The 25,608-nt window shown below is 40.9% G+C and overlaps 1 protein-coding gene across 9 annotated transcripts in view; it reads left to right on the top strand.

Annotated features, from left to right (window-relative positions):
* The window catches only part of PRMT7 (protein arginine methyltransferase 7), a 69,240-nt gene that overhangs the window by 16,765 nt on the left and 26,867 nt on the right, over positions 1 to 25,608 (top strand). For 8 of the 9 annotated variants that reach the window (XM_072636154.1, XM_072636160.1, XM_072636159.1 and 5 more), the window contains 3 exons: positions 14,685 to 14,834; positions 17,905 to 18,013; positions 24,219 to 24,331. In XM_072636154.1, the coding sequence (XP_072492255.1) occupies positions 14,685 to 14,834; positions 17,905 to 18,013; positions 24,219 to 24,331 (372 nt within the window). Of the gene's footprint in view, positions 1 to 3,648; positions 3,667 to 14,684; positions 14,835 to 17,904; positions 18,014 to 24,218; positions 24,332 to 25,608 lie in introns of those variants that run through there. The other variant, XM_072636158.1, reaches the window with a different exon arrangement.

The following is a 25,608-nucleotide window of genomic DNA, read 5'->3' on the forward strand; positions in this document are numbered from 1 at the left end:
CCTGTATATTTGGGTCACTGATAGTTATCTGTTATATCTTTAAAAGGAATCTTGAATGATTTGTGATATGTATGGGAGATACCTTATTGGAGGACAGCCTTTAAGGTGGTGTTTTATTCTACTGAAGCAAATTTTTTATTCTACTGAAGCAAATACTAAACACGATCAGATCTTGTATTCTTTGCGTCTTAGTCGACTGTGTGACTATAAAGATGTAGTCTGTTGTAGACTGTAATTTGTGAAAGATTGATTATCTCTTTCTTAAACCTTATCAAGGAGCCCCTTGGAGTATGTATAGAGTTTTCTCATAAAGATTTTGTAAAGGTGGAAAGTAAGGCAGATGGGTCAGTAGTTACTGCTATTTTCTTGGGCTATTTTGGGTATTAATAAGGTCTCTGATTTTTAGTAAATGTGCTATCCTTTCTTCTTTAATTATCTTAAAAACTGATCTGTCATTGCCCTTGAAATTGTGTGGCCCTCCCACATGAACCCACCTTTGTGGTCTAACTGTTCTTTCAATGTATGCATTGGGATCTTAGGTGCTTCTTGCCATGTGGTACAGAAATACTGTACCACAGAAGGACAGAAAGGTCATTTCCAGGTTTCATTTCTTCATTGTCATTCTTCCAGGTCCATCTTTAAAAACTCTCTTGGAATAATTTAGCTTGAAGGGATCTCTTGTCAAACTTTCAGTGAACTTGTTTCAAAAGGATCATAGATCCTAATGGAAGGAACTTGGAGACTGTATAACCCAACTCCCTTCTTTTACAGATGAGGAAACTGAGACCTAGGGAGGTTAGAAGTGACTTACTCAATGTTACATAAGTTTTCCTTTCATGATATTTCCTTGTTTTATGAGGTGGTACTGAAGAACCTTCCACCATCTTCCTCTTTAATATTTTACAATAATGTTCATATTCTTAATTGGTCCCTCAATTATTTATCATATTTTCTCATTTTTCTCCTATTTTGGTATTAATTTTAATCTTCTAAATAATCAGTGCTCTGACTATATCTAGATGACTGAGGAATGACACCCACATTGGTAACCAGTCATTTTCTGTCTCTAAAAGTAATCAGTCAGGGGCATGAAGGTGATGCAGTGGATAGAAAACCGGCCCTGGAGTCAGGAGGACCCAAGTTCAAATCTGGCCTCTGACACTTGACACTAGCTGTGTGAGCCTGGGCAAGTCACTTAACCCTGGTTGCCTCAGTCTCCCCCTACCCCAAATAATCAGTTTTATTTTTTGTGATATTACTTTATGCTTGCCATGTTCAATACCTTGATTTTTAAAAAAATTTTCTTTATTGTAAACTTATCAATTGTTAAAAAATGAGAACATTTCAATTTACAGAGAATAAGGAAAAAGTTTGTATATGTATCCTTCAACTTCTGCTACGTAGTTTTAAAGATGCATATTAAATTTAATGAGGTAATAACAAAATTGAACTTTTTATTTACATCTCTATCACCACTCAGTAACTCACTTCCTAACCCCCAAAACAACGTCAACCAAAACAAGTCACCATATTGGCCATATCTTAAATGTGTATTTTATGCTGCACTTTTTTTTTTCCAAAGAAGTATTTATGATATTTAGGTGAGAGGTTCCAGTTAGTCTACTTGACTTTCTCTTCTCTTGCATCTTATTCCTGAACCATGTTTTCCAACGTGTTTCTTGTTTCTCCTCTGTACTGACTTTTGCATTTATGTATACCCATGTATTAATATATTGATTTAACTTGGTGATTCTTCAAACAAATTCTTCTTAGAATTCCTGTCCTTCCTTATCTTCTGCCATAGTTTTAGACACGTAAGTTGTAGTTATTTTCATTGTAGCTTTTTTGCAAATGCTTATTATTAGCTCTGTAATATGAGATGACCATTAAATGTCTCATGAAACTTGCAAGAGTGTCAGCTCCTTTATTAGCCTCCTCAGGGAGTGTTTGGGAGCAAGTTACTCTTGTATTTGTTTCATTTATGATGAGAATGTCAAGATGTACTTACTGGTGACTGGACAAGGACCTCACGTTTAGTACCAGTAGCCAAGTTTAAGTTTTCACCTGGCTTAGAAACTGTATGTTTGGTCTAGCACTGTACCACTGCCATAGTAGAAGTAGTAAGGGTCATAGAGAACTGGGTGCCATTTTGTATTTTTCTTTCTTTCTTTAATTTTATTTATTTAATGAATTTTCTTATCTCAAGAATTACTCAGCAAGTGGTTTGCCTGCTGGTGATGAGCCAGTATGTTCTTTTCCTGAGGCTGTACTTCAGACTTTTCTAACACAGTAGAATTTGTCAGACATTGTTTTCTGTTTCCTGCAGCCTGGCATCACCTTTGAGAACCCAGAGTTATCTCTACCTAACATAACGTATGGCATTGTAGGTTTTAATGGAGGATACAGGAAATAAAAGAAGTAAATTTGACATTCTTTACTACTTGCCCACAGTTAGGATCAGAGGAAGCAAAGTTGGGGAAGGGTAGTGGGGTCCGGCTCAGAGAAGCACTAGGAGGCACTTCGGAGGAAGCCTAGAGGATCAGATGACCAGGCAGGAACTAGATCTGTCTAGTTGTGCCTGATAATATCTTTTCTGCTCTGCTGGGTCTGGCCTTCTGGACTCAGTCTCCTTCTCTGCAAGGTCTCTACAGAAGACTCAAGATACTTTTAGTTATGAAGGCTGTCCTCAAAGGCTAAAATGAACCTTATTGTTATCATTGTCATTATCAGATATTTAAGTACCTACTGTCTGAATGGCACTGTAGATTGCAGGAGGTTTTAAACACAGTGGCAGCTAGTCATGATGGTGGTCCCTTCTGCTGGGGAGGTTGAGGCTGGAGGATTGCTTGAGTTGGGGTGGGCAGGGAGTTTTAGCTAAAGCTCAACAGCTGTTGGCACCAACTTGGGCAACTAATATGATGAGCCCCTAGGCTTGAGGAGATAGGGTGGGCCCCAAGCTGCCCAAGGGAGAAACAGTGCTGGTCTGAACTTCTTGCCAGTCATCAGTGGGGTTGGGCCCATGAGTGGCTGCTGTATTTCCAGCCTGGGTGAGAGAGGGAAGCATACTCTCCTTTCCCTCCCCCAAAAAGACTATGGGGAGGACACTGCTTTTGAGTCCCATGTCTCCTAGCAGTTTGTGGAAATGTAATAGCCCCTCCGCTTGACTGTAAGTTGACTGAGGTCAGGGACTGTGTTCTCTTCATTTTTGTGTTGCTGGTACCGAGCATAGTGTTTTGTACAGGGTAGATGACTAATAAATATTGATTGCATCAACAGCCCAGAGAGTGCTTGGGGCTGGCAACCAAGCCTCAATGTAGGGGAACTGAACATTGAAGTAGCTACATCTCACAGGAGCTGAGCATGAGGAGCCTTTGTGTGGAGAGGAGTTATGCAAAGAGGAGAAGGCTGTGAAGCTGGAGGCCCAGCCCACTGGACACATACTTTTAGTCCCTGGCCTGAAGCTGAGCGCCTGCCATCTTTTTAATAGAAGTCGTTGGATGAATTACAGGTGATGCAGGAGGGTGTCAGCTTCTCTAGTAGAAGTAGAGGGTAGAGATTATTTTTCAATTTGTCTTTGCGTTCTGAGTGGCTAACACAGTGCCTTGTCCGTTGTAGGTTCTTACAAAGTGAATGAATGAATCCAAATAGCATTGGAGAGGAATTATGGTAGGTGCTTGGAATGCCAGAAATTGTCAAGGACATTTGTTATTGGGACAGGAGGTGGTCTGGCCATCGGAGAGGTGCATAGCCCAAATGCTGCACAGGCTAGTATCCAAAAAGTGTTAAAGGACAGCGAGGAAGGACTCCAGAGCATGTATGGAATCGTGGATCATGTGGATTCATTGAAGTAAAAAAGTCCATGTGAGGGGCAGCAAGGTGCTGACCTGCTCTAGGTGGTGGAGCTCAAATGAGAAATTGGGTCCTCCCAGTGTGGTGCTCTTTGTGCCTGATGACATGGGCTTGGATGCGTATTAGCTTTCTGACATTCACTGCGCCTCTAAAACACCACATTTTCTAATGTATATATCTTCATTCTTGACTATTTTTGCTTCTCTTATAACTAAGGGAGGACAGGCGCTGCAACTTGGAGGAATCAGACTTGTGTAGAAGGCGGGACTTGAGCTGCACCTCAAAGGAGCAGCTTTGCCGCCTGCTTCCTGAGAGGGCTTGGAAAGGTCACTTCCCCGTCTGGGCCTCAGCTTCCTCAAGTGTAAAATGAGGGCTTTGGCCATCATCTTTAGGGCATTCTCTAGTTCTGAAGGTGCTGGTGTTGTTTGCGTCTTGTTTGTGCAGTCCTCCAAGTGGCCAGGAGATGTCCTTGTACACTTAACTAAATTGCCAAGACAAAGTGAGCCTTCTACAATACATAATATTGAAGTTACGTGGTATTTAGTAGAGAGCAGAGACCTGGACTTCCACTTTTTGACTCCATTTAGGGTACAGGTTGGTCACTTGCTCTGCTCCAGTATATTGGAGTATGTGGGTATGTTTTTATGGTAAGGAATTCATAAATGTTTTTGGACTAAATGGTTCAAAATTAAATATAAAGTTATTACATATAAATTCTACAGGAAAATGAGACAGCTCCTTCTTTCTAGAATCTTGTATCCTAATTGTGTGCATGTGGGGATGATTTACGAGCAAAGGGAAATGAAAAAGGGCCAGTGAGCCTTCTTATGCAGTGGCAGGGCAGAGAGCGATAGATCTTCATTAGTATCATTTGTGGTGACAAAATTGTATCCAGTTCCCCTTTTGGAGAGTACCAAGGACTTTGGTCCAAGAACTTTCTTTTCTGGATTGTCAGAAGCTGTGGCTGCTGAGAATACTGGGGTGACAGGTCCCAGCAGGGGAGCTGGGGGGTCCTAGAGGTTGCTGCTCAGGATCTGAGGGGCCCTGGAAGTTGATGTGGCCCTTCACCTAGCACATGGTCTGGCTCACTCAGCACATGCCACGCCGTTTTTCTCTCATTGCACATCCATCTTAAGCAATTAGTATTGGCCAGTGTGAGACAAAGGTTATAACTCTTATTATGAAACCTTGGACTTTTAGCTTTCAGTAATGATAATCATAATGACAGCTAGCATTTATATAGCACATTAAAGTTTGCAAAGCGTTTTACATGTATGTATCTCATTTAATCCTCTCCCTGCAAGGTAGGTGCCTTGTGATCCCTGCTTTATAGGGAAGAAATTGAGGCAGACTGAGGTTAAGTGATTTGCCCAGGATCACACAGTTAGGAAGGGTCTGAGGCCAGATCTGAATGAAGGTCTTTCTTACTTTAGGTCTAGACTTTCTGCGTACGGTATCACCAGCTACTTGGGATCCTGTAGGCAGTTATACTGATAATAGTGATAGTAAGAACAGTTAGAACAGGGATATTTTAGAGATACCTGTAGTATTTCCTGTAGTATTATTAGAGGTGGGAATTACCCCATGTATTATCAACAGTCATAATACTTAATGATACCTAAGATCTCTCAGAGTTCTTGGCATTGGTATATATGGACATTTGCACTGAAATTCAGCATGTACTGAATCCTTTAACTTTCCTCCTCATTGGTTTTCTTATTTTCTATTCTTTCCTCTCCTTGCCTGTACCAGCATTCTGATGGTTATGGATAATTCTGGGGGGATAGGACAACCCTCTTAAATCAGGATTATCTTTTGAATTGTGTGAGGAACAGGGTTCTGGACAATGAGTGGTGAGAGAACCTTTTCTCCAGTTTAGAGACCTCTTCCCTCAGTCTCTGTTTTCAGATTTCTTGTATCATTTAAAAACTTCTTTTTTTGACCCTGAAAAATTAATTTTATTTTTCCGCATGCCTCCTTTGTACAGTCAATAGTCAATAACACTTAGTGGATAACTTTTTCTAGAACCTGCAGAAATATCTTTAATTTTCCAGTGAAAGTTCTTGTTAAAAACTTCTTTTCCTTAAAATGACTGCAGCAGGGTGAAGTCAGTTTTGTGTTTGGTTTTCTTTTGGTGTTCCAGTTCTAGGTAGCATTTAGGCCGGGGTAGTTCTTTGATGTATGTGACCTGGATCCTTCAGGTAGCAACCTTGTAAAGCTTATGGTGAAACCCTTCTCAGAATTATTTTTGTACATGCTTAAAATAAAATACCGAGAATGGCAAAGCCAATTATATTGAAACACAATTATCAAAATATTTTAAGAAGCCAGCTCACAGGTTAAGCCTGGGTTAGGAACCCCTGATTTTGAAGAATTGCCACACTGATTTTATGATGAAATTGTCCTTGAGTGCCTTGTGTTTGTAATAATGCCATGAGTGAGCCTATAGATCCAAGTAAATAGACACGGCAGTATCATGCCTTACCTAAGTTTTTTGGTTTTTACAGCTCTTCCTTGAGTAGTTTCAGTAAGCACTTGTTAACCTGGAGGCCTGCTCTGTTAGATGGTGAAATTCCCCATCATGATTTACACAAATCCTGGTTTCATAGGGAGATTTGTCGATTTCTTAGGATCGTATGGTTTTGCTGCACTGGAGACTTTGGTTTGTTTCCTTGGACACTTGAGGACTAGAAGTAACTGTCATGTTTTTCTTGTAAAAGTCACCCCTGGGCTCTTGATGTCATTTGAACAGATGAGGTGACACTGTAGCATAGCCTTGCATGCTTGAAGCCCCTGGGAAGTGTGAATGCACTGACTTCAGCACTTCATCAGCACGTGTTTTTAAGCTGTAACCTGGTTTTTATAATACTAGTCATATCTTTTCTGGTATTTGTAAAAGAAATCATATTTTTGTGTCTTTGATCAAATATTTTTTTTGTTAGTACTTTGATGTAAGAATATTTTCTAAAACTTAAATTTTTTTCTAAGCCAATCTTTTTCAGCATTGTAATTATTTTTCTTGATCTTTTTATATTTTTGACTAATTTGAAAAAAGGATTTGAAAGGGCATTCAGAACCTTTCAGCAATCTAAATGTATGACTATTTTGTTCTAAAAGTTTGAATAAAATAACTTAAAGTGTTTTCATTTTTTAGAATATTTACTATAGGTAGTAATAAAATATGAAGTTTTGCTCTTGTAGAGCCCTTTTTGTGCAACAGACATTCATGAAACCAGTTTTGCTTCCTAAGATGGAAAGAAATGTCTCCTGGAATGAATGACAACACTTTTTAAACCTTCCAAAACTTTAAAACAGTAGAATTTCACCAACTTGACTACAAGTAAATGAAGAGGTAGGCACATGCAAAATTGACATCGTTTTTTGAATATTGTTACAAAATCTAATGGTCGTTAAGAGCTACTATTTATATATAATGTTTTAAGGTTTACAAAGTGCTTTAAGTATTTCATTTGATCCTCATAGCTACAACCTTGTAAAGTTTATTATCATCATTTTGCTGGTAAGGAAAACTGAAGCAGACAGAGGTTAAGTGACTTGCTTAAGGTCACACAGCTAGTGAGTATCTGAGGTGGTATTCAAATTTAGGTCTTCTTGCCTTTAAGTTGAGCACTTTCTAGTGCTCTGCCTAGGGATACCAGTCTGATTGGAATTGAACTGACCAGTTAGTTTCTCATTCTTCATCATTTACTAGCTTTATGCCCTTGGAAAACTTGCTTAATCTCTCTGGCTCTCAGTGGTCTCTTTTTAAAAAAAATTAAATTTTATTTTTTCAATTAGCAAAAATCTACTCTTGGTCTTTCTCACTCCTCTCACAATTAAAAATGAAAGAAAAAAATCCTGTTACATATATATGTATTTATATATATGCATATATATATAAATACATATATATAGTCAAGCAAAACAAATTTCCACATTGTGTGTGTGTGCGTGTGTGTGATTCTGTTTTGTTTTTTACCTTTCTGTCAGGAAATGGTAGTATATATCATGATCAGCTTTTTGGAATCCTGGTTGGTTATTATTGCTGAGTATAAGTCTTAAGTCTTTCAAAGTACTGTTGTCACTGTATAAGTTCTTTTGCTTCCATTCACTTCATTTTGCATCAGTTTATACAAGTGTCAGGTTTTTCTGAAATTATCCTGCTCCTCATTTCTTACAGTATAATAGTATTCCATCACAATCCTATACCACAACTTGTTCAGTCATTCCCCAGGTGCTGGGCATTCTCTCTCAGATTGCCATACTTTGCTACTTCAAAAAGAGCTATAAACAGTTTTATATATCTTTAGGTTTTGTTTTGTGGAGGACTAATCCCTTCTTTGATCCTTCTGACCTCCCTCAGCTTCCCTCTTCCTGTTTTTCTTTTCTTTCCCTCCTGTTGTTGAGAGAAATGTATTTTTGTAATTCAGTCTGTATGTGTGTGAGTGAGTATGTGTGTATGCCCTCCTTTGACCAGTTTGGGCTCAGTTGTTGGCCTCTGCATGCATCCCCTCCTCTTTGTGTAGATGTCTTTTTGAGCACCTTGCTTATGTGGGTTGATTTTCCCCTAACCTTTTCTCTTCCCTTTCTAGTGTATACCTCTTCTCCTACCTATCTATTATTCTTTTAAGATCTTTAAGACATAATAGAACCTCTTTCAGGCTTTCTGTTTAATTAGAATCCCCTATGACCTTGGATGGTGATAGGGTTTAGAAGAGTAAATGTATTATCGCTCCATATTAGGATGTAAATATCATTGCTTATTTGTGTTCTGTTTTTTATGTATCTCTTAATTCCTGTGTTTGAACTTCAAAGTTCCTATGCAGTTCTGGTCTTTTCATCAGGAATGCTTGGAAATCCTCTATTTCCTTAAAGATCCATTCTTTCTCCTGTAGGATTATACACAGTTTTTCAGGTAAGTTATTCTTGGTCATAAGCCTGTATATCCTTTGTCTTCTGACATATCCTGTTCCCAAGCTCTCTGTTCTTCAATAGCAGCGAGTGCTAAATGAGGTGTGATTCTGGTGATTATGACTTTCTGATGCTTGGTTGCTTACGGAATGTTGTCTTTGCCTGGAAGCTCTGGATTTTAACTATAATGTTCCTGGGAATTTTCATTTTGGGATTTCTTTTTAGGATTCTTCCTATTTCCATTTTGCTCCTGTTTCTAAGAGATTGAGACAGTATTCTTTTAAGATTTCTTGAAATAGGATGCTTAGGCTCTTTTTTTGGTCATGTTTTTCTTGTAGCCCAATGATTCTTAATTTTTTTTCTCTTCAATCTCTTTACCATGTCAGTTTTTAAATTATGAGATCCATTCCATTTTTTCAGCCTTCTGACTTTGTCTTAATATTCTTGTTGTCTTATGGAGCCATTGGCTTCTGTTTGGCTCTTTCTAGTTTTCAGGTTCATTTCTAATTTTAATTGTTGCTGGGCAAGTTTTCATGTCATTGGTGCCAAGATGTTAATTCCCTTTTCCAGTTATTTTTTCTTTAGCTCTCATTTATTTCCCAATTTTTTTCCTCTTGTGCACTCAAACATCTTTTAACTTTTTACAAACTCTTGTTTCATTTCTTCCAGTAATTTTAGTTGAATTTCTACCAAAACTGTGTTTTCTTTGAGGCCTTGTTTGTAGATGTTTTGGAGTCATTCTTTTCTGGGTTTGTGTCTCATGCATCCTTGTCACCAAAGTAATTCTATATGGTGAGATTCTTTTTTAATTTGTTCATTTTTCCAGCCTACTTCTTGATTTTGAACGTTATGACCTCACTTTTGGAGGGAAGGTCTGAGCTTGTTGCTGTTTTCTTGGGGTATTAAGTATTATGTGATTTCAGGATCTCAGGCTCAGCTTTGTCTGGAGAACTGCGAGCTCTCTATGCTCCCAGAGGGCTCTACCTGCCTTGGTCTGAGTGAGTTCTGCAAGTTTCTGACTTGGGTTTGGGTCTGAACAACAGAAGATGCTCCTGGACTCAACTGCTGTCAGCCGCCTGGGAAGTTCTGCACGAGCATCCCAGTGCATAGAGAAACTGTGCACCAGACAGTAGGAGGTTCCAGACCTACACTGGGCGAGGCCTCCTGTGTGGTGCAGGAATGGGAGCCAACTGGCACCTTTCTCAGGATGTTAAGGAGAAGAATATCTGCCAACGGGTATACTCACCAGCTTTATCCAAGCTACTCCTTCTTACCTTGCTCTTTGACATAGAAAGGGCTTGAAATGTTCTGACTCGTTGTTTCTGCAGTTAGCGTAGAGGGCAATAAAAGTGACTGAGGCAAAAATATTTTCATAGGATGTTAGGGATGGGCCTTAGGAAGAATTCTCAGGTATATACAGTTGTATTGGCTAATCCTTTATTATATGTTTATAGAAACAGCACATAGTATTCTAGTATGATAATCAGAAACCAATCAACGTATTGCTTACGGTGACACTCAATGTCTTGAAGGAATGAATGTGGAACCAATGTCAGTGAAGTAGTCCTCATAACAGTACAGAGTTGGAATTCGTTCTAATAACTTCATATGAAGGGGAAGAAAACTTGTAGGAAGAAATAATTTTTTTGTCCAGAGTTTCTTAGGGATTGTGTGTCTGTGTAGTGTGACGTGTTAGCTGTAACGGTGCTGCTGGAGTGAGTCTCAGCTTCTGTGGCCTGGTTTTGAGCATTGTGCTTTTCAGATTAGCCAGCTGACAAACTGAGTAGAAACATACAATGTATAACTGGATGCATTTGAACATATAATGCAGGACATAGCAATTTGTGTTTTATTGGGTGGAAAGCCAAGTCAAGTTTCTCACAAGTAATGTTTCAATAACTGGTAAATAAACATTTTTAAGGACCTACTATGTGCCAGGCACTGGGCTAAGTGATAGAATTAAAAAAAGAGGCAAAAGACAGTCCCTGCCCTCCTGGTGCTCAGAATCTAATGGGGGAGACAACAAAGAAATATGTACAAACAAGCTATATATAGGAAAAATAGGAGCTAGTTAAGAGAGAAGGCACTACAATTAAGAGGGATTAGGAAAGGTTTCTTGTAGAAGATGGGGTTTTAGTTGGGACTTCAAAGGAGCCTCATCTCTTAAAGAGATGACGAAGGAGAGCATTCCAGATATAGCAGACAGCCATAGAAACTGCCAGGAGCCAAGAAATGAAATATTTTGTTCATGACTGGCAGGGAGGCCAGTATTAGTAGTCACTGAAGTAGATTTTATTCCTTACTCTTTTCAAGATGGCTCAACATCCTATCAAGGAATGGGTTTTTGGAGGAGAAGGTGTTCAGGCATTCCGCAGTGGATGGACATTCCCTCAATTTCCAATTCTTTGCCACTACAAAAAAGTTACTGTAAATATTTTTGTACGTATGGGTCCTTTTCCCTTTTTTATGATCTCTTTGGGATACAGAGCTAGGAGTGGTATTGCTGGATCAAAGAGCATGCACAGTTTTATAGCCCTTTGGGCAAAGTTCTAAAATGCTCTCCAGAATGGTTGTAGTCTAACAGTTCTTAAATCATCCCTATTCCATCTATTTTTCATGTCACTTGTTTTTCTAATGAGATTTTTCACATTTTCTTCTATTTTTCCATTCATTTGATTTTGTTTTATTGTTTCCTGCTGTCTGATGGATTCATTGTCTTCCAGTTACCCAGTACTCATTTTTAAGGAATTATTTTCTTCAGTGAGCTTTTTGGACCTCTTTTTTCTATTTGGCCAATTCTGCATTTTACATTATTTTCTTCAGTGAATTTTTTGTACTTTCTTTTCCATTTAGTCTATTCTGCTTTTAAAATTTTTTTTTCTTTTTATTAATTAATTTATTTTTAATTTTCAACATTTTCTTCCACAAGATTTTGAGTTCCAAATTTTCTCCCCATCTCTCCCCTCCGCCCACCCCAAGATGGTGTGCATTCTGATTAACCCTTTCCCCAATCTGCCCTCCCTTCTATCACCCCCTTCCCTTCTCTTCTCCCCTTCCCTTCTATTTTTCTGTAGGGCAAGATAGATTTCTATACCCCATTGCCTGTTTATCTTATTTCCCAGCTACATCCACATTCTTTCCCTTCCCACCCACCCTCATTGAGAAGGCAAGCGATTCAGTTACATGTTACATGTGCAGTAATGCAAAGCACTTCTATAGTGGAAAGTGAAAGTAAAATACTTAGCTATATTTCCCTCCATCTTATCTCACCCCCCCATTTATTCCATTCTCTCCTCTTATTCTGCTTTTTAAGGATTTCTTTTCTTCAATGAATTTTTGTGCCTCTTTTATCATTAGACCAATTCTGTTTTTCAAGGTGTTATTTTCACCAGGATTTTTTTATGCCTCTTTTTCCAAGCTGTTATTTCATTTTTTATAATTTTCTTGTAACATTTTCATTTCTTTTTCTAACTTTTCCTCTTATCTCTTTCTTTAAGTTTTCCGGAAATTCTTGTTGGGCTTGGGTCTGTGTGGGGTACAGAGACCCTTATCAATGAACCAGAGACTTAGAATAGTTCATTTATTGACTTTTTCAAGAAAGGGCTCCCTCAGAGTGCCCAAAAGATGGCACCAACTGAAAAAAGAGAGCAGAGCTGTGTTTAGCTCAGCAGATTATATAGGCCCTAACCCCCATCCCCCCTCCCTAGCCCCCTTCCTCAGGGCTCATTGTAAGGTGTAAGCCCTGAGGGTACAATCTATTCGAAGCCATCTACCTCAGCAACTGAGAACAAAAAGACAATAGTTTCACACATTAGCCCTAAAAAAGAAGCAGGACGGAGGCGTTATTCCTCGCGAGGGTGGGGAAAGGCTGGGAAAATGCAGAGGGCAGTCTGGGAAAGTGAAGGGGGTTGTCTTGGGGGAGTACAGAACATATTGAAGCATTTCTTCTACAGCCTGCTGCAAATCTTTCAGTAAAACAAGAAGCAACCCCTTAAAGAGGCTTCACTCCTGAGAGATCCTCAGAGGTCATCTTTCACAGGTCTAGTTAGCACATTGCTTTAAGGTTTGGTTGTAGCTATTTTCATACTGTTATCTTCTTCTGAGTTTATGTCTTGGTCTTCCCTGCTATCATAGTAGATTTCTATGGTCAAGTACTCTTTTTGGTTTGTGGGCTCATTTTTTCCAGCCTGTTTCTTGACTTTTACTTTTGTGTTAAGGTTGGGCTTTGGTGAGCAACTTCAGGCTTTTTCATACTCCTGTTATAGTGAGTTCTGGAGGTCTGCAAGTTTTTGATGCTTCCTAGGTGGTGTGATGCAGAGAGAGGTGTGGTCATTGCTTTCATGGTCTATGCTCTGGACCCTTACTTGGGAAGGTGCTTGCTCCCCACAAAGAACTAGTGCTTCTCTTGGCCCTGGAACTGTGACGAGGTCCCCTTTTCCCCTATAGCTGCAAGGGCTAGTGCCCTTGTCTTCCTTGAAACTGCAACAAGGGGCCCTGCTCCTTTGTGACTAACCACAAGTACTCCTCTCCTCTCTTGGAACTGTGACCCAGAACTGCCAAAGGGCAACAGAGTTACCAATCAGTGCCAGCACAGGGTTCCCTATAGTATCTTTTTGACCAGTTGTCTCACCCCCTTATCATTGTCTCTGGGATGAGAGCTGCCAAAGCCGCTGCTGCTGAAGCTACCTCCAAGACCTGTGTCTGGTACTGGTGCTGCCTGCCACGATGCCCACTCTTGATTGGTCCCCACCTGGGTGTCACTGACCTAGTCGGCTGACCTCCTGAGCTGTCTTAAGCTGGAAAAATATCTTACTTTTTGTTGACCCTGATGTTCCACAATTTGAGGAATTATTTTAGCATTTGGAGGACAGTGTTGTAAGACAGGCCTGCACAACCTGCGGCCTATGCCATAGGATTTTGAGCAGCCTATGAAGAATGTAGAGGATGTTTTCCTCTACATTTTCCACAGGCCGCCTGAAATCCTTTGGCGAGCTGCAGCTTGTACAGGCCTGTGGTAAGACATTTGGCTGAGGTGCTGCTTCTCCTCCACCTGTCTTTGATCTTCTATAACTTTCAGCTAGAATGGGGAAGGCAAGGAGTTTCCTCAGGTGTTGGGGGGAGTGGAGAAAGGGAGACATTTTCTGCAGGGCAGGGCCTGGGCCAGGCTTGATGTGGTTTTGTGGATCCAAGCCTTGTCAGCATTTTCTAAAATACAGAAGACTACAGTGATGGGCTCAGAAGGAATGATAACCCTTGACTTTTTTATGACAGAACCGTGTTACCACAAGTAACTGCTGAAGGTTTGACAGCTTGGATGAGATGACCACCAAGGTGCTGTCTTTTGTAACTCTGAACTTCTGGGATTCCAGCCGAGTAGTAGCATTAACCCTTGGAGAGCAGCTTTCTCAGTTGGAGACTGGCCCTCTCTACCCCTGGCAGTGATCTCTTGAGGGCACAGAGGGCTGAGAACTTTGCTGCCTTTGACTGAGGGAGATGAAAGTAGGGCTGTCATCTCCCAGGCTTTGGCTGGATGGGACCTGTGATGGTTGACCTCAGGCCTACATGCTCTGGTGCTCTGGTGGCCTAGTGGAGCTAGGAAATTGCCTCAGTGTTTCTTGTGTTTTTTTTTTCTCCCCAGTTCTTTATTAAAAGCATGTTTGCATTTTTGCAATAAGGAATTCTCTAAGATTCAGTGCAAGAGACCTCAGATGGAGGAGCTTGAGAAATTGAGGATGGGGGATTCTGTATATGATAGTAGGATCCTTGGGGCTTGGAGCTTATCTCTTATGTCCTCAAAACACTTGTTCCCCTCCTTACCCTGGTTTGGACATCAGGAGTGTTCTTACTGAAATCACTAACATTGAATTATAGTCATTTGAAGACAGTGTCACTTAAAATAACGACTTTCCCTCTCTTTTTCTTAGAATGTGAAATATTATCAGGGCATCCGGGCTGCTGTGAAGAGGGTGAAAGAAAGAGGACAGCCAGCGATAGTCCTGGACATTGGAACTGGTACCGGACTTCTGTCAATGATGGCAGTTAGTGCTGGGGCTGATTTCTGCTATGCCATTGAGGTGAGCCTCACTTACCCACGTGTGGGGGATGGTAGTGTTTAGGAAAGACTTAGGTGAGTCACTTGTCCAACGTCACACAGAGGTGGTAGGAAGGGGATTGGACTCTGGGTCTCTCTCCACTACACAGTGTGTTTACTGTTCCTCTTATGAGACCCTCTGTCTCCTGTCCTGGGCCTGGAGTGCTCTCCCTCCTCATCTTTGCCTCCTGGCTTCCCTGACTTTCTTTAGCTTTCACATCCCCCCTTCTGCAAGAACCCTTTACAAATCCCCGTTAATGCTGGGGTCTCTAGCTTATCTGGACAGAGTTGTTTCCATGTTGCCTCCCCATAGGACTGTGACCTTGAGAGTGAGGTCTACCTTCTGCTTTCTTTGTATCCCTAGCCCTTAGCACAGTGCCTACTACTGTAGGTGCTTAATAAATGCTTGTTGACTTGGTAACAATTAAAATAATTGAGCAGCACAAATGCTTTTAGACTTTTGAAAAACTGGCAAAGACTGGTGCTGTGGTTTAAAATTTAATTTCTCCAAATATTTTTTAGTGTTTTTCTTTAGTTACTGATTAAACACATTTGGTTTTGGGGGAAAAAAAGCAACCCACCATTCTTTTTTAGGTTTTGCTTTGCCATATTTGACAACAGCTTTTTTTAGATTTGTGTAGCATTTTATTCTTTATAAAATATATTCCCACAGACCATGAGATCCTTTAGAGCTGGATCTGTTGGTTTTTTTCCTTTCTTTGTCTCCTCAGTGCTTAGCATGGTGCCTGGAACACGGTAGGTGCTTAATAAATGCTTATTTACCGACTGACCATAGATTATATCATTTTCTCTTTGTAGGTGTCTTGTGATGTAAAAAGATTTGGGAATTAGCAGAGACCTTGGTTCAAATCCTTCACCCCATACTGGGTGCTCATAGTCAAGTTACTTTAACTGTCTGAGTTCAGCATCTTCCTCTGTAAAGTGGTGATAATTGTACTTGGATAACATCCCCCACAGGGCACTACAAGGAGCCAGTGAGATATTGTATTAGGCATTTTGTGGGCCTTTATCTGTTACAGGCTACAGGCAGACAGACAAGGGCATGCATTAGACTCATTATATAGATGAGAAAACTGGCCACATTTAAAAATTCATTCTAGTTTTCACAATGCATTATAATTTACACAGTACTTTGTACCAATATTGTGAGATAGCTTCTATGCATTTCATCCTCATTTTGCAGATGAGGAAGCTGAGGTAGGGTACCTGCCCTCTCTTCTCACACAGCAAACACATTGGAAATGGGACATGAACTCTGGCCTTCCGCTGCTTGGAGGGCTTGTTACAGTGACACTGCTGTGCTTTATTTCTTGGTGTTTATTTTCGGTTCCTCAGACCCCTCTTTATTGCATGTATAAGGCTGTCATTTTGCTTTTAGAGTTTGGTAATTTCAGGTGCTCTCTTTCCTCTCCCCGAGTAGTACACATGAAATGCCATTGCTTGTTGTAGAATATATACGTATGCGTGTGTATGCTTATATATGTATCCATATGAATATGCATCATCCATAGATATAATGATAAATAAGGTCTCTGTTCTTCCATTAGGATCTTTGTGTATCAGAAATTTATTCCCCTTCTCCCATGGAGTCTGAGATAGAATTTCACATATAGAATCCTAAGATGAAAAAGGACAGTAAGCCCTTCTGTGAGGTTTTTGATCTCTCACTTGAGAGAATAGCCCAGAGCCTTTCTTCTTGGCATTTGCCACATCGTTGAAAAGACAGCTGTGAGCAGATTTCTGCCCAGAACACTTGGCATCACTTGTATCTAGTTGTTTTTTTCTTTTACAATCAGCTGTGAAGGTCCCTTCTTTTCCCCAAAAAATGAGTTTATAGATAAAGTGTCCATCTGGGCTCAGGTGGAGTTATAGAACCGGTAAGCATAGCTAAGACCTTCTGTATCTCTTTTGTGATTCCAACCTGGTATGAATTAGAATATTTCCCTCTCTTGCTTTGAATCCCCTCAACCAGTAACTGTGCTCAGAGACCCCAAAGCATGGCCCTGAAGGCAGAGGTAGTGGATAAAACACTGTCCTCCACCAGGCACCATCGAGGACACCTTGTAAATGGGGAAGTAACTCTAACATATGTCAGAGGGGAGACTTTTCCTATATGAAAAACGGAGAAAGTTGAGAATCCATTTTTGTAGTTGCTGCCCCCAGTTTGGACATGAATTTGGAGGACTACATCATCCCACCTCAGTTTCTGTGTTCCCAAGGCCTTGGTTGACTGTACAGAATATCCTATAATACATTTTGTGCGGCACATAATTCTTGTGCTTAGGCCTTTTCCCTTTCTCCCCCCTTCCCTCCCCAACATGGACACTGGAGAGGCCTTTGCTGCCTAATACAGGTAAGTACTCATACCAAGGGCCCTCAGCCACAGTCAGGGAGCCCTGACTCCACTGTACCACATGCTTTACCCGGTACCTTATTTCCCCCTGTTGCATTCTTGATACTGGTCATAGTGACACAACCCAGCTCCCAGCATTAGACGCAGAAGTTTAACGTAATCATTGCCTTTATTCTCAGATAGACTTTGAGTGGTTGGGATATTTGCCTCATTTGCAACATTCAAGTTAATTTCAAGAATCATCCTATTAAGATTAACTCACCATTGTCTTTGAAGCTGGAGTTTACTTAGCTTCTTAGTTAACACTATTTACTATAATTTTTAATTACAATTACAAATGATAAGAGCATTGAGCCCCTCACAATGCATAATCTCATTTTTTCTACAACTCTGGGTGTGAATTTCTACAAAAGAAATTATATTTTATATTTTAAATGAGATAGTTGGATTCTTACTTATTTAGTTAAGATAAACCTAAAACAGATTTTTGTATTTGTAAAATAAAAAAGGGAAACATGGGTATACTATTGAATCAGAGGAATAAATTAATTCTATGACATCCTCATCTTCAGCTCCCCAAATTCAAGTCCAAGGGTCGTTATCAGGGGACAATTCCAGTTGTTGCGACAGTGTGTTAGTAATCTCTCATGTCAGCTTTGATTTTGGCTCCTTATTGCAGGTTTTCAAACCTATGGCTGATGCTGCTGTGAAGATTGTGGAGAAAAATGGCTTCAGTGAGAAGATTAAGATCATTAATAAACATTCTACCGAAGTCGTTGTGGGGCCAGGTAAGGGTCACAGATCCCTTTCTGAAATTGGCTTATTGGCTTATTTCTTTGTGAGTAAGGCATAATGTCAAAACTTAGAAGTCATGTTATCTACTAGCCTAACCACATTATGAGTCCCTGACAAGTGGTCATTCCAACCTTTGCATGAGACTTTTCATTTCATTATTAGGCACTTTTAATTGATAGGAAATTTTGTTGTATATTGATTTAAAATCTTATCTTTCTGTAACTTCTTTGCTCCTAGTTCTCTCCTTTGGCGCAAAAGAAACAGGTGTAATCACTGGTCTCTCCACATGATATCCCTTCAGGTACTTGAAGAAGGCTACCATAATCTCCCTATGCCTTCCTTTCTGTAGGAAAATGCACATGTGAAAGGAAGGATAGGTTTTTTTGGGGGGATGGTAATTATTAAAATAAGTATATGGCTAATTCTGATATTTTTTCATTAGCTGGAATTGAATAAAATAATAGTAATGGAATTCCAAAGACAAGAGAGAGTAGAGATCACTGATGGAAACTGGGAGTCATATCAACAGGTAGAAAGGTTATCCATGGAAAGGAAAAGGCTCACTCCTACATTCGAGGCAGGAAGGAAAGTGTAACTTATAATTTAAACTCATATTGCTTCTTCATTAAATACATCTATTTAAGATAACAGGTGAATTATCTCTGCCTAATAACTCATGACTGGAGAGAGGTTGCAAGATGTGTGCTTGTAATTATTAGGTTGCTATTGGTCAAGCCTGAAACACTCGAGATCTAATCATTTCCATGTACTTTTTTGCTTTCCAGTTTTAGGTAGAAGTCTACCCAACCAGTGAACAGAACAGTATATTTTCATAGTCTTGGTAACCTTGCCAAATACAAGTAATAGCAGACGTCTCACAGCAAAGTATGACATCATGAGCTCTCCAGAATGGTTTCCAAATCTAGGTCTAGGTGTTTAACATCAGCTTTTTAAAATACTACCCTGAATTTGTGATTCTTTTAGAGTAACCACCTCAGAGCCTCTGTCCTCTGGAGGGTACAGTAGGAAGAAATGTTTATGTTAGAAGATAGTACAGTGAATTCTGTTAAGATCATTCAGGAAAGTACAAGTACAGTCTATTAGGAAGTAAAATCAAATAGATTTAGCACCTGATTAAATGTGGAAGATGAGGGAAAGGAAGGAATAAAAGATGACTCTGAGATTATAAAGCTGGGAACCTGGAAGAGTGATGGTATTTTCAACAAACAGGGAATTTTGGAGATGAGGGATGAGTTTGCTGGGTGGGGGAAAAATAAATAAGTTCCATTTTTCACATGTTGAATTTGAGATGCCTTAGAGCAGTGGAATCAAATTTAGATAGAAATAGGGGCCATTAATCTATACATAAGTATCCCCATAGGTTCCTGTTGCCTTAGAAAACTACATATGACTGTTATCTATGTTCTATCATATTTTATTTACTTTGTAAAATATTCCCCATTTATATTTTAATGTAGTTTGGGCTGCATTTGGTGAGAGAATGGCACTCTGTGTGTGTGTGTGTGTGTGTGTGTGTGTGTGTGTGTGTGTGTATTTTATTTACATGTATCTATCTATATATTGAAATGAGCCAAATAAAATAATGAGCCCGCAGGAGTTGATGAGATGACCAAGAAAGAGGATGTAACAAGAGAAAAGAGGAAGGTGTAAGTCAGAGTTTTGGGGTGCTCCAGCAGAGGAGAAGGAGGTGGTAAGACAGTTGGAAGGAAAGCCTGGCAAGAGCAGGGTCACAGTAGCCCAGGGAGGAGCAAGAGTAGTGGTTGGTCCTGTGAAAGGCTACAGAGAGGGGAAAAGGGCAGGGACCAAACATGGGCCATTCATTAGATTTGGCAACTAATGGACTGTGGGGAAACTCGGAGAGAGCAATTGAAGTCATTCAAGTTCAGGATCCAGACTGCAAGAAACTGAGAGGAAGTGAAGGTGGTGAGTGGAGGCTTTCCATCCAGTGGCAGTGAAAGGGGAGGGCCAGGGTGAAATTTGAGCAGGTCACAGTAAGGTTTTTTAAATGGGTGAGGAAAGGCTTGAGGGCAGTAAGAAGGGACAGGGAGAGGTTGGAGAAGCGAGAAGCAGTGTGGGAGAAAGGGTTAATTGGTAGCTCCTGCTCAGTAGCTTCCTGGGAAATTGAAAAGGTTTGTCTCACTCTGTTTTTAGGGTGTTATTTTAGCTACAGTGCTGAAGGTAATAAGGCTGGTCAGCAAGTACTCATCTTTTAAAAAAAATTATTAATAGGGAATGGGAAAGTGGAGATTTATTTCACTTCATAGGGTTTTTGTTTTTTTTTTTTTGTCACAGAAATTGTTGATCTTTGGGCAGTTATTTAAATCCATCGTGTTGGTCAGCAATTGAATTTATCATTGGAGTTTTTACACTAAAACTCCCCCCTTCAGGAGCGTTCATAGCCTGAGACATCTTCTACCTGAATACACAATGGCCATACTCATGGCACAAACGGTAGATACTGCACTGATCCAGGAAATATTTATTAAGTACCTGCTGTGTGCTGGGCACTTTGCTAAGTGGTGGGGATACAGTTAATGAAAAGAAAGCGTCCTTGCCCTCTAGGAGCTCACACTCTAATGGAAGACAGCACAAAAAAGGAGGCAGGAAGGTGTGTGAGGGGGATGGGCACTAAGGAGTCCATGGCCTGGAATCTTGTTGTGTGGAGTGGAGACCAGGCAGGGAGACAGGTGCAGAGTGAACTGAGAGTCCAGTTCTACCCTCTGTAAAAGAAGCCGTGGGGAGGAGTTTGGTACTCCCTCTCTGCAGACCTTCAGTCCGGTGAGAGGGGAGAGGAGGCTGAGGAAGACAGTGGTGAATCAGCAGCAGGGTGATGAACTTGAACCAGGCAGGGCAGCAGGTGCTGAGTGGTGATTCTGATAGAAGAATGCAACTGGAGATGGGGCTGCCCTAGTCATTTCTCAGGCATGGGGGCCATTCGGGTCTGACCAGGAGAAGAGCTCATTTCGAGCCTGGGCTCTGTTGCTTTGCCAGGTAGGGTGTTCTTGATGCAGAGTGGCTTGGTGGAGGGACTATTGGACCTGGCCAATCTCAGCCATGCTACGCTCTTTCCCCTCTCATCTGGTCTGCATCACTTCCCCTCTGGTGCTCTGGTTCCTCAGGACGGGGAGGGACCTGATGCTCTCTAGCTCCCCTTCCATTTAAGACTTATTTGGTCTTCCTTCTCTGCTCCCTTAAGGCTTCCTCTTTTGATCGATGCCCACTCACTCTTCCTTTAGGATGCGTCTTGCATTGTTTCCTTCCTTTCCAGTCTCACTACCATTAGCCTGGTTCAGACTCTTATTATCTTGGGTATGAATTGTTGCGAGAGCTTGACTAGTTTTCCTGCTTTTAGTCTTCGTGTGCCTTGGGCCATTCTGAGTGTTCTATTTATTAAACTCCTTTTACGCCAGCATTTGTGCCAAACATCAGGGTACCCTTCCTCAAACACCCTTCTTGTCACCTCTGCTCCAGAACAGTAATTAATGCCTCATTGCCATAGATAAGACAAAATCCAGACTCTCCCCTCTTCTTCCCTCCTTCAGTCCCGGTGAGGTAGGCCCTTCCACCTGTGAGACAGGCACTATTATCTCCATTTCACAGATGAGTAAACTGAGGCCAAGAGGTTAAATCCTCTTGCCCAGAGTGTATGTTGTTTCTTATTCTCATACGTCCTCCTGACACATTGCTTTTGTTTCTGCCATTTTAAAATCCTATCTCAAAGTCGTGGCGCTCTTCCTGCTTCCTCCATGAAGCCTCCCCACCTGCGCCTTAGCCCAGAATGATCTTTCCCTCTTCCAAACGCTTATTGTCTCTACTACGAACTTGGCAGTATAACATATTGCTTTACACGCTTGTTTAAATAAGCAGTCAGATTGTCCATGTCTTATCTTTCCACGTAGAGCAGAAGCTCCTTGTGGTTAAGGGTGGTGTCCCGTGGGTGACCTGTTTTCCTCATGGTTTGGCTGCATGAAAATGAATGAGCACAGCCAGGTTTTCATGCTTGTTTGTTCCTAGAATGCACAAAAGCCACGAAAGGAATAAGCTATTGATAGGAAAGATTCTAAAGATACTGGCCTCCATGCAGTTCAGGTTTCTCAGTCACTTTTCCTTGCATTTCATCCTTTCTTTGTTGTATCAGAGACTGGAAACAGTGGCTTGGTCTATAAGACTTGTGGGAATTTTCTTGGGCTATGAGCTGATTGCGTTCTCTAACATGGCAGCCAGGAAGGTTAGTAGGCCCTTTGGAGAGGGTAGTCCTGGGGCTCTTTGCCCTGGTCAGACTCCTCCCACAACGTTGTGTTCACTTGTGGGGGCTTCATTTTAGAAAGGACATGGATAGGCTATCTTTAGCTTCCAGATCATGTTATCCAAGATAGCAGAAAGCCCCAAGTTCATTCGATAGGAAGACCCATTGAAAGAACTGGCATATTTAGCTTGGAGGGGGGTCCTCAAGTATTTGAAAGGCTGAGAAGGCTTTAGGAAAGGCAGTAGATGGGTTGCAGAATTAGGAGCACAGGGACAAACTGGGCCTTGGTCTAGAGAACAACTGTCCCCAAATGGAAGTAGTGAATTTGCGCCTCATTGGACATCATGCAAAAGCTCTATGACCAGTTTTCGGATACTATTAATGATAATAATAGTGATAATGGTAGCTCAGATTTATGTTACACCTGAAGATTTGCAACATGCTTTATGTACATTCATTCATTCGATCCTTTCATCAGTCCTCAGGGGTTGGAGCTCTTAGAAACCCCTTTTACAGTGATTTATCTGTTTGAATTCTTGTCTTCCTGACTCTCGCTCCTCTCTGCTGCTTGAGCCATCTCCCTTTGTAAGTTTTTGGGGGAATTCTTGTTCAGACATGCATTGTACAAAGCAGGTACTGAAACTGAAGTACTGTGATCCTAATTTTTGCACCAGAAATCAGGAAGACCCAGGTTCGAATCTAGCCGTATATACTTCCTAGCTTTGTGACCATGCACAAGTAACTTAACCTCTCTGAGACTCGGTTTCCTCACCTGTAAAATGAGCATAATAATACCTGCAGTATGTACCGTATAGGGAATGAGATAACATATGGAAAGTACTCTGCAATCCTTAAAGTCCTATATAGATGTCAGTTCTGATGCTCCCCTGGTGCAGCTTGAAACTGCTTTATATCTTTTATGATTTTTGTCCATGGTTTCCTGAAAATCCTTCTTAGGGTATTCATTCTCCATGCAGTATCAGTTCTTTTAATGTCTGGAGGCTACCATTGTAGCAGTTGCGGTGTTCATGTGCTGTCTTTCATTGTCACAATGTGATTGGGTCCCTTCCTTTTTGGGGGTATATATGTCCTGTAATACTTTTTGTTAGGAGGTCATGGTTGGTAATGTGCTGTACTTTTCACCCATCATGCATTTTCCCAGTGCTCTTTAGGTCACCTCCAATTTTAATTCTTCTTTTACCATGGTTTTTCATGGTTCATGGCCATGCAGCATCACCAGAAGATTCTTTGGTGCTGATGTGATGGCCTTTGTTAGAAGCTGGCTGTGTAGTACCCCAGACAACCCTGTAGAGCTTCCTCCATGCACATGCCCTTGTCATCATCTCTGTGCCTGCTCATTGTCTGTCTGCAGCACCAGCTGAGACAGACAGACTTGGTCAGTGAGCCAGCCGCTCAGCTGCATGTCACCTGGGCAATGTGCGTTTTTCATCATTTCTTTTTCTATGTGAATGCTTAAAGTAATGTCTTTTGACTAGTTGTGGATTTCCCTAAGGAGGCTAAAGAAATTTGTATTAAAACGGAAACTTTCCAAACAACTAAATTTTAATGTTTATCTATGTCTTGAAAACTGCCTGATAGGGAAAGGGATTTTTATTCCTTTGCATTCCTTGCATTTATAGCATTATTGTATGTAAGACTGATATTAGGACAGAAACTTCAGTAAATGGGAAGTTTAGCCTCTATAGGAATCCATGGAGGAGCATTATCCTTTTCTACAGTACTTGTGTTATCGTTCGATGAGCATTAGGAATATGTCAGAGCCATATGAATAGCCTTTCTTTAGCTCTGCCTTTCTTTTAGCTCAGTGACTTCAGAGACAGGGTGGGATCTGATGAGCCCTTGGGAAGGGGAGCTTACCGTCCTGTGATGGATAAATAACCTGTGTCTTACGTCTTTCCTTGTGATCCTAGGTGGTGACATGCAGTGCTATGCAAACATCCTGGTCACTGAGCTGTTTGATACGGAGCTGATAGGGGAAGGTGCCTTGCCCTCCTATGAGCATGCTCACAAGAATCTTGTCGAGGTAAGAAGAAGTTTTCATTTAAAATCTTGTTTTTTAGCCAGTTTCAATGATTGCTCCCTGCTGTATTGGTTATATTGAGGAATTCTAACTCCTCTCTGCCTTGCTATCATGGAAATGATAGTAGGGCTTAGCCAAACGGTGGAGTCTAGAGAATTACATCTCTTTTCATGGGAGTCAAGAAAAACTTAGTGTAGAAGAAAGTACTTGAGCTACTTCGTGAAGAGGTGAGAGATTCTTTGAAGTAGAGTTGAGGAGGGAATTCATTCCAGGCGTGACCACAACGCCTGTAAGGTCATGGAACAGATATAGACTTGTCCAGTTTGATTGGACTGTGGAGGATGTAAAAAGGAAGAGTCATACAGAGTGAGACTCGAACTTAGGTTGGGGCCAAGTGGTAGGTTAATGGGGCAGCAGTGAAGGTTATTAAGTTAGCAAAATAACCTGTTCAGACTTGTTCTTTAGGAAAAGCACTTTGGCTATGTGAAGGGTGAATTGGAGAGGGGTCTTGCTGTAGGAAGACCAGGTAGGGGCCATTGCAACAGCCCAGACAGGTTGATAAAGATCAGGACTAAGGTTGTGACTGTATGAATAAAGAGAGCAGGTGGATACAGGAGATGTTACGGAGATGAGAAATAGAGAAATCTGGCAACTGATTAGAAATGGGAGCTGAGGAAAGGTGAGTTTAGAATAATACTAGTCTACAGACCTGGGAAACAGCAGGAATGGTGGTACCAAAGACATTAAGTTCAGTTGTTAGACATGTGGAATTTGAGATTTCTGTAGGACATCCAGTTCAACATGTCCATAAATCATTTAGTGATATGGGACTAGAACTTGGGGTAGAGCCATAGATCTTGGAGTTGTCTAAGATGATGATCATCTAGAGATGATAATAAAAATTGAAATCTGATGAGATCATTGAGAGAGAGAGAGAGAGAAAGTAGAGAGGAGACAAGAAGCCTCGGGACAGAGCTTTGGGACAGGGCATGGGTGATCAGATAGCACAGAAGATTGAGAAGGATTCATTAGGTAGTGGGCAGGAGAATCAGGAGAAAATAATTCCATGAAAACCAGGGAGTGGAGAGTTTCCAGAAGGACAGTGTGCTCAGCCATATCACACAGCAGAGAGGCCAAGAGTGAGAAGAGATCACCAGATTTGGCCATTAAGGGATCATTTGTAACTTTGGAGAGAGCAGTTTCAGAGAAGTAATGAGGTCAGCAGCCAGGCTGCATGGGATTGATGAATAAGGGAGAGGAAATGGAGCAGATGCGGGGAA

Source organism: Notamacropus eugenii, chromosome 1, assembly GCF_028372415.1.
Source record: "Notamacropus eugenii isolate mMacEug1 chromosome 1, mMacEug1.pri_v2, whole genome shotgun sequence".
NCBI lineage: Eukaryota > Metazoa > Chordata > Mammalia > Diprotodontia > Macropodidae > Notamacropus > Notamacropus eugenii.